Source organism: Arachis hypogaea, chromosome 13, assembly GCF_003086295.3.
Source record: "Arachis hypogaea cultivar Tifrunner chromosome 13, arahy.Tifrunner.gnm2.J5K5, whole genome shotgun sequence".
Classification (NCBI taxonomy): domain Eukaryota; kingdom Viridiplantae; phylum Streptophyta; class Magnoliopsida; order Fabales; family Fabaceae; genus Arachis; species Arachis hypogaea.
Window position 1 is genome coordinate 145,851,553 of NC_092048.1, and position 14,942 is coordinate 145,866,494.

The following is a 14,942-nucleotide window of genomic DNA, read 5'->3' on the forward strand; positions in this document are numbered from 1 at the left end:
TATTTTTCAAGACTCTTTGTATATATTATATCCTTCAGTTACTATCTGTATATATTTTTATTTTAGAGGTCGTAATACCACACCACCTCTATTTTATAGCTTAAACGTAAAGCTTTGTGTGGTAGGGTGTTATATTATGGTATCAGAGCAGTTCGTTCCTATAGAGTCTGAGGGACGGACTGACTATGCTTCTATGCATTCTCTGTGTATGTGTCTATGTGCTATTAGGATATCTAGTTGATATATGTGGCATAAACGTTCATGAGCATGCATTTGGGACTTGAAGCATTAGACCTGCGATATTGATATTGATCAACTTAATATCACTTGTTTGGTGTGTATAGAAACCAGATGGCACCTTGTGGACGCGGTCGCGGGCGAGGTAGAGGTAGAATAGACAATGCTACTCCTGAACCGACAAGGAGTAATCCTGTAGACTTCATGGTTGCCCTTGAAAACATGGCTACGGCTATACAGGCTACAGCCGAGGCACTGGGTAACCAAATAAACCATGGAAACAACGGGAATAATAATGAAGAGGGTCCAATGACGATTTCAAAATCAAATACAACATTAAAGACGATTCTAAACCAAAAATTACGTCAAAGAGGATTTCGATTCTGACCCTAAACGTTAGGAAGCAAAACAATACTTACTCTTTTCTATTATACTATTGAATTTATTATGATACAACTCTTTGTTTTAAGAGTAAAAAATATTCTACTTAATTAAATGCTTCAATATATATAATATAGATAGACAGAATTAGTTTTTATTATTTTATAGAATCTATTATGATATAATTATTCATTTTGAAGAATTATATAGATTGTTTTATAATTAATTATAAAATTAACCATCTATTTGAAAAAAATTTAATAGTATAAAATTGAATTAAATTCTATTATTTAAAATGAATTAGTAAATTATAGAATTGAATTGAATTCTATTATTTAGAATATTTATCAAAAATTAATATTTTGTAGTAGATAATTTTATCTTTTATTAATATAATATCATATTTAAATAATAAATATATTTATTTATTAAAATATAAAATAATAAAAAAATTTATATTTTTCAATTAAAATTTTTATAACTAAAATTTGTTCACTTCTCTTAAAAAAATAAAAATTAGACTAATCTTAAAATATTAAGTTTAAAGAACATTGTTATTAATTAAAAAAAGTTAAATAATTTTTTATGGTTGATTCTAACAACAAACTAACAAAAAAAATAATAATAAATTATCAAAAACCAATTTACTGAATAGTCTAATGACATAATAAATAAAAGAATTAGTTATTAACAATAAATTATAACAATTATTTAATGTCATTAAAATGAGACAAAATTATGCTATTTTTTGGTAACAACATGGGTTGTGTTAGGCTTGCCAAGACTTATATAAAAATTTGACGCATCTCAAAACATAGACGCAGTATAAATTATATAATGACGTCTTTGCATCGGTGTAGCGAACTTTGAAAAAAAAAAGCTTTGTTGAAAGAGTGAATCTTTAATACCTGGTGGTATCTTACATGTCACGAATGGTCGCAAATATACCTTAAATAAGTTGGGAGTTAAGGTAATGCTAACTATGCAAGCTCTTCAAGTAATAAATTTAAATTCTGTTTTATTTGCTCCAACATTTTTGGAGAGTGAGGATGAAAAGATTACAAGCAATAAAATATGTATAATATTGAATATGTATGTCCACAGAGAAACTCATTAATCTCTGATGAATTGGCTTCATTGCTTAGGTATGAGAATGTCAAAGTCGCTCACAGTCCATTCAGCAATCTGTTGAGGATCTTTGAAAATTTCTGTTCCCAAATCAACAGATGTCCATTGCCTTCTAGCTGGTGAAGTTCCAGGATCCTGCTAGAAATGGTATTCAATAAAAATTGGGTTGACATGATGATACAATATAGATGTAGAATATAGATCCACAGAAGGTGATAACCTGATAAAAGTAAAGTGATTGTGACAATCTTCCAACATCAAGGTCCCATGTCTTTGGACTTCCAATCCAACCTTGTCCTTTGATGGTAGGATAACCATATTCACCCCACACTGGATGTGGCAGAATCTGCAATATCTCCTGAGGCTGAGGATTGCTGTATGGATCACACAACATGTATGGAGCCTCAAGATGCTCTCCATTCCCTGGAGAGCAGTATAAGTGGTACGCCGCGTAAGGGAAGCGAGCAGTGTCATTGCGAAGCACTCGCGTGCCGTTGGGGAATGTATGATAAGGTGGACATAGGCTTAGGCTGTTTGCATTGCACCATGGAGTTGTGCTTGGGTTAATAATCATCTCATTGTATCTGGTCACATCTGACTTCACATCACCATCACATGGCTTCCCATTGTTCTTCCAACAGCTTCCAATGTCAATCAGGTAGAACTGGCTGCTATTTCCACCGCCTTGAACCACATTCAGAGTGAATCTCACTTTGAAGTTAGGTGATTCTGGAATCTGACCAATACACATACTTGTAAGTTAATCTGAAATCAGTCACTTTATTTTGGATAGCTTGAAAGACAAGTTTTGAGTAAGAGTACAGAAAAACAATGTGACTCACAATTTTGAACATTCCCCTAGAAGGGTAATGGTATCCTCCAGAAAAACCAGTTGTAGCATCTGATCTTAGGTAAAGCATTAACCATGGATACTTTATTGAGGTCCTCAAAGTGTGATGGAAAATCCAGCTTCCCTTGCTAATTTCCTTCTCCCATGTCACAGAGTAGTAAGATCTGTTTTGCACTAATCCTGAACTCAAGTCAGCATCCAAGTCCCATGATCCAAAAAATCTTCCCTTGAGCATTGTCCTATTGGGCCCTTGCAGTGTGGTATATTCATGATAAATCAATGGTTGATTCATGCAGCCTATGCCGAAGCAAGGGAAGCTACCATCCGGTAAAAACGGTGCGGCTCTCTGGCCGTTCCGAGGACACTTGGCTGCCAATGTATCCATGTTTCCATTCTTAAGCATGATCATCCAGAATTGCCATGGATTAGGGATGTCTTCAACCTCACATTTAGATCCCAAATAGAGTTCTTTCTCTGCAGCATAAAGATCTGCATTGTAAAGGGCTTGGACTTGCATTCCATGAAAGGTATCACCAATGCCAAGCTTGTTGTCATCTTCTGTGACTTTATGGACCACAGTGTAGGGAGAAAAGTTGCACATAGAACAGTTCTTCTCTTAAGGGAAACAAACATGACAATCAAGGTTCATGATTAGAGTACAGTTTATGACTATTATGAAGCAACAAGTGTTAATGTTTACAAGTATAAAACAGTATCTTAAGAATTTTAAGCTTACCTTTGGTCTGTGGTTCTTCTGCCTTATAAATATCAAAACAATCAGCAGCTCTTGGGCTACCCATTTGTGGAACTTCTTCTCCAACTTCATTGCACTGATTCCATGACTCTATTGCCAATCTCAGGCCATCCCTTCTCATCCCTGGGTCGCCTAAGGCCGATACATACTCAACACCACTCGCGAAATGAGCTGTTGAAAGGACTAGCAAATCAAAAAGAGCAAAGAGAAAACAGGTACTCCTATTTTTGTCCATTAGTTAAAAGACCAATAACGAATGAAAGAAAACTCAGTCATGCACTGTCTCTGTCTCTTGTATAATTTTCCAAACACAAGGAGGTAAGGGAATCATAGAAAAACTGTTTACTGTTATTAGTCTTCTTTCTTTTATTATTATGTGCTTTGTTTATAGTATTTTGGTCCTTGTTGCTCAGCAAGTGGAGGAGATCCAATCTGAATTTGTTTGAAAAAATTCCACAAGTTGTAGAGTTACACTTGCAGCAAAACCATTGCCATTTACCAACAAGATATGAGAATGACAGTCCCACACTTTTCTTGCAAACTTGGTAGTTTCGAAATTTTTAACTTGGCACATAATTGTCTAGTGGCTAAGCAATACATGACTCAAAAATAAACATTTCCTATATATGATAGCGCAAAAGCATATGGAAAGTAAATTACATGCAAAATCACACGTTTGTACATAGATACTAACTCATATCATAAATAATACTGATGAAAAGGAATATCAGGTGATTATCATAATAAGGCCCCAGTTGTTGGGTGTTAATCAGTAATGAAGAGGATAATTAGAATGAGGGGAGGTTTTAAACCAAATAATCAAACCTCTTAAGAGTAGGGACTGCTCTTCCTCTTCCCCCACTTCAGTAGCATATATACATTAATTAAAAATTTTGGTACTTGTGTTTTGAAGTGCTAAAAGCACTTCTTACTTCTTAGAGCATGGAACTAAAATTTAAAATAGGGAAGCTCTTATGAGCAGCAGCCAAAGATGAATTTTAGCTATATTAGATAGAGTTCTGCCATTACTGCTAATTATTCTTTTGTTAGAAGATCAAGGGAAGAGAAAAGATTCAAAAGTAACCATAATTCCCAAAAGGGAATAATGATTCATATATTTCCAATATTAATTTATTGACTTTTGGCAAATCCAACCAAACCCCAATGTCTGTCAACACAACAGTTACTGTGATATTAAGTAACTTGATGAAAAAGGATCATACCACCCCAAATTATCTATGTTATACAAAAGCCATAGAAAGATTAGCATATTACAAACCTAACTATTTATTTTAATAGATTGAATTAAACAAGAAAAAGGGCATGGAAGTTTCTTCCTTTATATATTGAATTGAATGACCACTTTTTCTCTACCAGCTTCAAATTCATACATACATGCAATCTTATACAATAATAGAGTACAAAGAAAAAGATTCTCTTTCAATCCAAGTTAATAATATCAAAGACTTGATCATGTCAGAGTGAAAAAGAAGCATATGATATGATTCTTGTGAGTCAATAGAATTGATTTCTTGTAGTGAATGCAAAGGAAATAGCTTCCATAAAGATTATGAGCCAAAAGCCTATTCCTTACTTTGCTGATGTTTTGGGTCAACCCCTAAATTAAGAATCAAGTAGATTAGGCTTATTTGTTGACAAATTTAATAGGAATATCATTAACTAACAGAATATTTATGACTTACCTACCATATTTTATTTTTGGTATTAAACCTGTTCCTTGGGACTATTGGACCTCGAGCCCATCCATACATATTAATTTAGAGGAGACAAAGCAGAATCTGAAGATATAATAATAACTGTATGATATAGACATGAAATTGTGTTTAGCTTCTTTTTCATAATAATGACATGAAAATTAATCAAGTATTATATTCTATAATTGTAAGTGTTTGTAAGTAATACAGTTGGCACAAAATCCTGCAAAGGACCCAAATCTATGATAGATAGATAGAGTATTCAGAATTATTGAAGAGCCCCGAGATATGAGGCATATCTTTCCACTTTTGAATTTTGAGGTGTGTTGAAATTAGTACAAATACAAACTAAATGTTATTTTAGCACATATTTCTGTTCAGGTCCATGAAGATCTCTTAATATGAGACCTCTAAATCACCATTTGGTTATTTTGATCAAATGAATGAATACTACTAGAAACCAGATAACGATTTAATAACATAAAAGAGAGTTGTAAATTTCTACTATTTACACAATGGAAACAACATAAGGTCCAATCTTGATAGATTCTATACTAGTGTTGGGTCTGAGAGGGTCAAATTCAGTCAATTTTTGAGGTAGACATTATTATTAAGACTTTGAATTCATTTCACACAGACTGACAAATTCATTCCAGTAGTTTTGCATGCTTAAAGATTGATATTTTTTCTAGGGATCATGCTGCATGTTTAAAGTTTTTAAAAAGTGGTGCAAGTCAAACCCTTTTTTAGTTTGAAATTAATTTAATACACCAACACTCAGCCAAAAGAATTTATAGGAATTGCCAAATCATGCATAGTAGATCTGCCATAATGATAAAAACTTCAAAATTTTTAGTCACTAAACTACCATTTCTATCCATGAATACTCGAAACTAACTTTGTACCTATAAAAGATGAAAAATTATCATTTTTACCCTCACGAAAGTTCGTAATATTGACAAATTTACACATGAATAAATTAACACTTTGGTACTTTAATCATATAGAAACCATCTTTTCTGAGTACAAAACTAGCTTCGTTTATTCATGGTTAAAATTGTCAGTGTGTTAAAGTTTCATCATTAAAAATAACAGTTTACTCTAGGTATATTGGATTTTTTTACCAAATTTAGAGCAGCTCAAAAGCCAAACCCACAACTTTAATCCTAAAAATAACAAACTTGTTTCGCTGTAAAATAATTGGTGAAATTGCAAAGAAATCAATTAAAATAAAGGCAGAAAAAAAAAAGCAAAAGACGAACGAAACAAGGATTTAGCTGTCCAATATGACAAATCGGGAAAGGCACTCCAAGTCCATCACAAAATCCAAAAAGGAACTATTGAGTTATTTAACTATTTCCTCTTTTACAAAACTCTGCATGGATTGTTGTGAAAAATTCAAATATGGAAGTAGGGACTATTCAACATTAGCCTCCCTAATGTTCCAAGCATGGCTTAGCTAGCCACCATTAACAAACAATGCCATTGCCAACTGCCAATTCTGAAGTAGCTGTTTGGGAAAAAGACCACTCCTGTTGATGCAGTTCAAGTTTTCATTGTTACATTTAAGTTCCACACAACCAATTCCAACTTAGTCCCCTTCAAATTAATCATGTCATGTTCCTCACGTATGGTACTAACGCATTATTATCTTGATCTTCTCTTCTTGTGTTAATATGCCAATTAGTGTAACTGCTTGAATTTATTCTTTGAGGCTAACACAACGTGGTCCCCTTGAGTGGCAAAAATCAATTTTCAAGTAAGAAAACTAAAAAGCAGGAAAAGTGGCTAAAGTGATCACAGGAATTGTGGGGCGGGTTTCTCTTTTGAAAAACATATTAAAACAAAAAAGAAAATGAAAGAAAAGAAAACCATAGCAGTATGAAACCCACGTTCCTATTTAACAGCTTAACCGTCCCACTAACTGCTAGAAGAATCTAACCCCACAACCTTGCACTTTACTTCAGTTTTGGTTCTCTTTTTTGTTCCTTCTCTTCAGTACTACAAACTGATAAACCTTAACCCAAAGAACTGAAGAAGAACCAAGAGAACCATCTTGACAACAAAGGATGAAGTGGGGTGGAAGAAAATTATCACCAGCTTCTTCTTCTAATAGTATTAATAATAATACTAAGCATTCTTTCATCTCTCAAGTGTCTCCTTTTTCATGGCTGTCCAAGTTCAAGCAGATGAGGATTAACTCGGAGCGAAAGCCAGGGCAGAATGCAAAGCAGAATTCTGTTCCATCTTATGGTTCAGCACCAAAGGATGCATGTGGGAATAGAGGTAGGTTTTATGGAGGGGAAGATGATGCCTTCTGGAGACTCTCATTTGGTGAAGAGAGTCATGAGCATAACAAGAGTAGTGAAGATATCTTGAAATCAACACTGCACAATTTGGATGGTGATCATGCCAATGATGTCATTCAGTCCTCAGCACAATTTGGACTGAGTGATAAAAGACATGGAAGAAGAGAAGCTAGTCTGAGGTTCAAGCAGAAGGATATTGGAATGGGAGAGGAAAGAAAGTTGCCAAGTGAGAATGAGTGTGATCATGGAGGAAAGGAATTTGAATTCTTAAGGAGGAGATATGAAAGGAAAGCACAAAAGGTTTTTCAAGATCAACTCTTGAAACTAGAAAAAGCTGCAGATAATCTAGAATCTGAATTTGCATCTAGCAACTCTAAGTCCTTGGAAAATGATGTGCTGAAATCCGAATCGCCTAGAACGATTCGAACACCAAGAACAAATTCGTACATCTCCTCTGTAAATTCAAAGAATTCTGGCCATGGAAATATTAAAGAAGGTGGTGTTAACTCTGGGAAGAATACTGAAGAGTTGAGAGTGAAGGTTAACAAGAAAAGGCAATCAATACATGTAAGCAAAGAACTTCAGAGGAGGAAGCCAAGGAATAGTCCAAGGGTAAGAGTGCATTCTCCGAGGATGGCTTCCAAGGTCGAAATCTGCAAAATAAAGGCCATAGAAGACATGAAGAAAGCAAAACTAAAGATGAAGAAAGAGGAGGAAATTTCAGAGGAAACGGCAGGTGTAGACAGCTTTGCTGTGGTGAAATGCTCAATGGATCCGCAACAAGACTTCAGAGATTCGATGATGGAGATGATCGTGCAGAGGAAGATCAGCAGGCCAGAAGAAATGGAGGAGCTGTTGGCATGTTATCTCACACTGAATTCTAGTGAGTATCATGATATCATCATCAAGGTTTTTAGGGAGGTGTGGTTATATGTGAACAAGGTTTGTTGTCTTAAATCAGAAGCAATGCAGTTGCAATGATCAACAATTGCTGCTTTATTTATAGGAGAACTTAGAAGAAATGTGTATAGTTATTCTAACTCTACAAACATTTCTTTCTCTAGTTATGCTTTTTAATTTTTTCTTCTTGGATTTCACCATTCTCTTCATTTCTTGTGTGTAAAATTCAAAACAAGTTGCAACAAGATCTCAACTAAACTACTGTTTTCAGATTTGATAAAGTTCAACTTCTATGTATTGTGCATGCAAACTGCATACTGCAAGTTGTTACAGTCAACATAGGATACCGGGGAAAAAAGCCAGAACAACAGTGGAGACAAATGAAACTTCTGAAGAAATGAGGCATATTCTAAAAGAGGGATAATGATTAATGAACATATAATACGTGCATAATTGAATACTTTTCTTCTAAGCACATGGGTACGGTCCTAGAAACTATATTTGGTTAGTTTAGAAAAGGCAGAATGGAAGGGAGTGATGAGATTATGAGCCCTTTCTTTCTTTGTTAGTACAGACCATGGATTGTAAAAGTAGTTTTCAATATACACTTCCTAAATTATAGAAGAGTATATTCTTAATGCAAGGATTAAAAAAAGAAAATAAAGAAGCTTCCAAATAAAATTTTTATTAATTTTCTCCAAAACGTATAGGTTCATAAAATAGCTTCCAATACTTTTTGAGTGCGGTCCTTCCTCGGTGTTTTTCCCCTACATATTTGAGCAAGAATTTAAGAATCTTGAGTAAGAATGCATTATATGGATAATTATGAATGTAATTGCATCTTATTTTCTTTTGCATCAACAAATGAGATGGTACACTTTGTTCTCGAGTTTTCAAAGAACCAAGTCAAGTTATAAACAAGTGTATAAACACTATTCTCAAGCTTGTTGAAGAAACGGTGGAAAGAGGTAAGGACTAAGGTGAGGACCATGAAAGAATCCCTTCTCCCTTATGTTTGGTCCATCTTCACATGGTTGACCAGGACCATATAAGAATCCCTTTTCTGTTCCCATCCTCTAAACTTAACATGAATTTCCATCTAGGCCCTCTGCACAATTTTAATTATTACCATTTCTGTGCCAACTATGCCCATTGTTCATCAAGTTAGAGCTCTTGTGTGGTTCTATCTGCCACCTGCCATCTAAATATTCAGGGGATAAATAAAGTATGTAACCTAACATAGCTTACTAACACTGTATACTGATGCAGTGACAACATTACAATCAGGAAACTGATGGGTACAACAATGCTAAATTTGATAACTATACCTAGAGCCTGTATCATCCTCTTCTTTTGTGAAGCATTTATGCCACATCTACACAATGCCAAATTAGTTAATTGGTCCCAAGTAACACCTAAAGATCAAAACAATTCTAAATAAAAGTCAACTTGGTGGTTATTGGGATAACTATCTAACAAAGCAAAAAGCAATGAAGTTTACCTAACTTGCTAGGGGGCTCATAAATAGGTCCATCGACTTTAATCTTGTAGCAAGTGGTCTTTACTAAGAAAAACTAATATATACTCCCATTTACATCTTTGGCATTCAATCATTCTATAGATACTCGTAAATGTTGATAACAGAACTAGCCACATACACATTGATACAACCATAAACACATCCTGAATTTCTTTCATAAGAACTACCACAGTACAAGGCATGCAAACCAATAACTACACTTAAAACAAACAACAACTATTATGCCAAAAAAGAGGTCATCAAATATGTTCCTACTGGCTATACTCACCCTTATATCGTGCAACTTAAAACTTAGTCCTGACATCCAGTTTCGTTATGGCTGAGCAAACTGGTTTTTCCCATTTCACCCCTCTCGCGCACAAGATACAAAACTAAGCCATTGCTATTTGCTAATGCCTCGCTAAGAGGTAGTAGGAGTGATTCACTTTCCTGACAGAGGCAATTAGGCATGGGCACGTTAAGGCCATTTTCTTTCATTCATTATTTTGTTAAGGCCATTTTCTTTTGGTCAACTACTCTATGCTACTTAAAATAGAGCAAATAAGTTTGATAATATCCATGATGTAGTCTAGCTCCATTACCTCCTCGATACTCCAAATAAGCTTCAATAACAAGGTTGACATACATAATGTGCTAAGCAGCACACAAAGAAGTTAAATAAACCAAAAACTCATTCATCCACCCCATTGAGGGACGATCGGCATATGGTTGATTTTCACTTCATCAATTGAATGATTTGGATGCTATTCTATCTTGAATTCATACATTTCACCTCGAGATTATTGGATGAAGAAAATCAAGGAACAAGTATCCAAACTATACTATGCAAGTTTCAAGCACTCTCTTATATATAGAAAAACAACATCCTCTTTCAACTCTAGTTTCTAAACCAGTGTAGCCATGCACTACTGGTGTTTTGCGATTTCGAATTGATCGCTAAACTTCAGTGGCAAGGTGATTTCCATCAATATAAGAGACATTAGTGGAAGAATGGTAACAGAGGTATCTGCAGGTGGCTTCTGTTAATACAGCATAGTAACATCAGCAAGGATCAAAGCAGACAAAGGAACAAGCTGAAACTGACCACACCAATGCTTCAAATTGCAGTTGTGGTTATTGTGCAATGTGGCACCTGCATGATGCAGTCCACAATTTAAAACCTTGAATCAAATCACAATCCAGTAAATGCAAGTTTTGGCATAGAAGAGCTAAAAGATAATAGAGAGCAGTATAATTAACTAACAACAATGGAGGATACAAACATTTATTCCACCCGAAGCATGGAATATGTAACAACTGCACAGAAAACCACGCATACCTAGTTTTATTACATCTGATTCCGAGGCATCACAATCTAGAAGAAATAATCAATTTCAATTGTCACTATGTTTTTTCTGCTTGACTAACATGACCTATTTGTTCTGGAAGATTACTTGTATTTCGCATGTTCCACCAAAACTTTCCTGGGTCACTAGGTTTTCCTTCACCCTTGCTAGTATCATGATACTTTCTTTCTGATTGTACTTCCTGTGCTTCTGATGAACCAGGATTCTCTGTCAAGAATTGTTCCCAAAATACATCATTAACACCAACCACCACAGGGGTTGTGCCGGCAGCTTGTTCTTTTGATGCGGAAGCAGGCTCGGAAACAGGAGCAGAAGCAGGCTCAGAGTTCATGTCAATTCCAGATGACTTAGGCAGAACTTCAATATCTAGTAGGGGGCAAGATATAGACAGACTATCAGCACAACTTGTAGATTCATCAAAATCCAAGCTTGAATGAATGTGAATGGTCGTGTCAGAAATATCATTTGAAATGGTTTCCCAAAATACCATGGATGACTCGAGCTGATCCAACTGCTCTGTGATTATTGTCAAAACGGAGGTGTCCTGTGAATTTTCTGTGGGTAACATTTGTTCGGTCTCAGTTGTATCTTCAATGTTAGTTTCATCACTAAGATAGCCACTTCTTGGTAACCTTCGTTTTCTATCTGTGGTTTCTAGCAATGCCAATTGATTCAAGTCAATTCCAGGTTTCTGCAGTACACTGGAAACAGAAGAGATCATCTTTTGATGCTTCTGCTCCATCTTCTCCACACGGTCTTTCGAGCAGTGTATTCGAATCTCATATTCTTGCCACTCCTGTTCATGTCTCTGTAGCTCCATAAGAAGCTGTTCTTTTTCACGGTTAAGCCTCTCTATTTCATCTTGTAAACTCATCCTTTCTGATTCTGTCAGTGGAGCTTGCGCCTGAAGATTCTGTAAAGAATGACTATGAACTGGTTTTCGTCTGTGGATATTCTTCATGCGATGTGGTTGACCTCTTACAAAATCATCATTTGCAAATTCCCATTGTTCAGGATCAACCTTCTTAAAACCCTGTCCAAATAAATAGTAGTGACTAGAGAATCAATTTTAGCAATCAAAATTCAAAAAAAGCAGAATGTGGAAATAAATGCAACCAGAGATTATCATAAACAACATCACTCAGATTCAAATTAACTTACATAAGTGTTCAGCTGCCTGATAAAGCTTGAGAAGTTATTGTGCTTGAAGAATCTAGGCAGCAAATCCCTAGCAAAATCCGGAGGATTCCACACAACGAAACTTCTATTAGAGGCACTCCAAGAAACAATGGGATCAGTGGAAGGATCATCCACCATCTCATAAGTCTTTGCCAGAAAAGGTGGTAGGGAATTGGAACTGCTCTGAGCTTCATCCATCACTCAAATCCCAATCTCCTCAGTCACAAATCTCACCCTCTACCGAATTCAAAACCCCAAAACGAATTAACTCCTTCCAAAAGCTTCAAACCAAGCCAATGATCAATCCGCTCGTGAATTACAAGGCCATGACAGAATATAAAAGGTATAACAAAATTTCCTTCTAAAAACCTGCGGAAGACAAAACCCAATAAAACCAAACTAGAGCCTAATTAATAACAACCAACAACTTCTAAGAATCCCCATTAATCTATTTACAGATAAGAACCATGCTCAAAACTTTAAATTTCAGCAACAGCGCCATGATCCACTATGTCATGAAAATCACAAAGCAAAACAAGCTTTCAGCTTTTTCCTTTGTAAACTTCAAAATACCCAAAAAGAGTCAAGTGTTTTCTTTTTTACCACAAAAAGATCAAACAAATCTTACACCATCATACAACGTTGAATTCCCCCAAAAGAGTGAGAAAAAAGAAAAAAAATCTTTTCTTTTTTACTCGAACGTGCAAATCAGGGGAAGCTTGCAGGGAAAGTAACAATAATTCACAAATCAAATCCAAATGAAAATTAAAAAAGCGAAAATGAAATAAAATAAAGAAAAGATCGAGGTTTTATGGGTCCGAAGCTTTGCTAAGAGAGAAGAAAAAAACAAGAAAGAAAGAAGGTGATAAGATGCAGAAAGAATGAAAGAAGGTCCTTCACGCTTCGCAGAGGCTTCCAATTTCTTCTTCTCTGTTGAACCGCGTTAGTTCAGAGTATTTTCTCAATAACCCTTTTCTTTTTCTTTTTCTTTTTCTTTCCGGTGAATGGACGGTCAACGAATGCAAATTACGTGTTCTAGAATTGTTTGACTTTTGAGCACACCTCAAATTCTTAGGGCCAGTTTCGCATCTTCATCTAATCAATGTGATATCAATATGATATGATATCATATCATTAATAACTAAATAAATAAATAGTAAAAGGTTAAATTAGTCTTAAAAGATTATTCGTTTTAAATTAATTTTTAATAATTTTTTTAATTAAATTTGTTTTTTAAAAATTTTAAATTAGTTATGTTAGTTATTTCATTATTTTTATTATTAAAGATGTTAGAGTTTATTGATATAACACATTAAGTAATATTATAATACATATCTAATAGTCACCAAAATAATACACATCTAATAGTTCTAATTGACTATGAATATGATTAGTTTATAAAATTAGATCACATCAATTTTAAATTGAGAGATTCTAATGTCTCAAATTCTCCTTTCAATTAGATTTTGATTTGATTTAATTTTATAAATTTATTATGTTAATAGTCAATTAAGACTTCTATGTAAGTGTTGTGGTGTCACTTAATGTGTTACATTAGCAAATTTTGCCACCCACAATAAAGAAAGTGATATAAGGACTAATATTACTAATTTAAAATTTTTAAAAGATGAATTTGATTAAAAAAATATTTCGAAAACCAATTTGAAGAACATGTGATTTTTCAATGACTAATTTGACTATTTACTTAATAAATAAATTATCGGTTCCGCTACGTTACCAACAGCATATCTGCCAACTTCTGCCAACTCTTATTTATAATTGTGTTTCATGGGAGTGTGTTTGTGGATGTGTCTAATAAAAATGTCTTTTTTATAACTGTGTTTAATAAAAGTGTCTTTATATATATATTTTATGGATGTGTCTCTTTATATATGTATTTAAAATATATTAATTATTAGACACATCTACGAATACACTTCCATGAAACACAAATATAAATAAGAGTTGGCAGAAGTTGGCGGATAATATGTTGGTACCCTATACTTTTCCATAAATTATATACTTTATATGTCCAGAAATTATTTTTAATATGGAGATGAAGTTGGTGTTTTGGTTAAATATTAATATTTAAAGTATTCTACAATGTTATGAATGTATAAAAAATATGTTCAAATAATAACACCCAACACACATTCTACATATGAACTCTTTATCTACAAAATTCATCCATTTATAATTATACCAAATAATTTTATTTTTAACAAAAATACTAATATTTTTTTATATAAAAAATTAGCCCTATATGTCACACAAAAGTTTTTTAAAAAATTAATAAAAGATTAATTCTATATAGGTTTATATTCTTTTGAATTTTTTTCTGCACAAATTAATTTGGTTTATAATTAAAAAAGTAGTACATTCTAATTCTACCAAAAAATGTTGTTATTGTTCTTTTTTAATATCACATCTTATTATAGAAAAAGTGATATCATATGTACAAATTTTTTTAATGATTAAGTTAACTTATTAACAATAAAAGATATTATTCTTAAAATAACACACGTATATACGCGCTGCACTAGCATCCAATTAAAGTGTGTATTTTATTTGTTGCACTTTTTTGCAGCACACAAATTTTATTG

General features: G+C 33.9%; 3 protein-coding genes across 4 annotated transcripts; 1 reads left to right on the forward strand and 2 right to left on the reverse strand.

The window, feature by feature from the left end:
- Window positions 1-1,487: 1,487 nt before the first annotated feature.
- Window positions 1,488-6,992, reverse strand: LOC112792750 (uncharacterized). Its single transcript, XM_025836094.3, has 4 exons — window positions 3,333-6,992; window positions 2,589-3,211; window positions 1,967-2,482; window positions 1,488-1,881 (listed from the first exon to the last, which is right to left on the reverse strand). The coding sequence occupies exons 1-4, from the start codon at window positions 3,583-3,585 to the stop codon at window positions 1,753-1,755; spliced, it is 1,521 nt and encodes a 506-aa protein (XP_025691879.1). The 5' UTR covers window positions 3,586-6,992; the 3' UTR covers window positions 1,488-1,752.
- A 262-nt stretch (window positions 6,993-7,254) lies between these two features.
- Window positions 7,255-8,355, forward strand: LOC112792751 (uncharacterized). Its single transcript, XM_029297505.1, has one exon. The coding sequence runs from the start codon at window positions 7,255-7,257 to the stop codon at window positions 8,353-8,355; it is 1,101 nt and encodes a 366-aa protein (XP_029153338.1).
- A 2,004-nt stretch (window positions 8,356-10,359) lies between these two features.
- On the reverse strand, window positions 10,360-13,448 carry LOC112792752 (heat stress transcription factor A-4c). Of its 2 annotated transcripts, XR_003197535.3 has the most exons (3): window positions 12,322-13,448; window positions 11,133-12,193; window positions 10,360-10,946 (listed from the first exon to the last, which is right to left on the reverse strand). XR_003197535.3 is itself a non-coding variant. In XM_025836097.3 (2 exons), exons 1-2 carry the CDS (start codon window positions 12,535-12,537, stop codon window positions 11,198-11,200), a joined length of 1,212 nt encoding a protein of 403 aa, XP_025691882.1. In that variant the 5' UTR covers window positions 12,538-13,283; the 3' UTR covers window positions 11,024-11,197. The 2 variants fall into 2 exon arrangements, 1 of the variants encoding a protein (XP_025691882.1); XM_025836097.3 differs by lacking the exon at window positions 10,360-10,946 and having other exon boundaries at window positions 11,024-12,193; window positions 12,322-13,283.
- Between the last annotated feature and the right edge of the window lie 1,494 nt (window positions 13,449-14,942).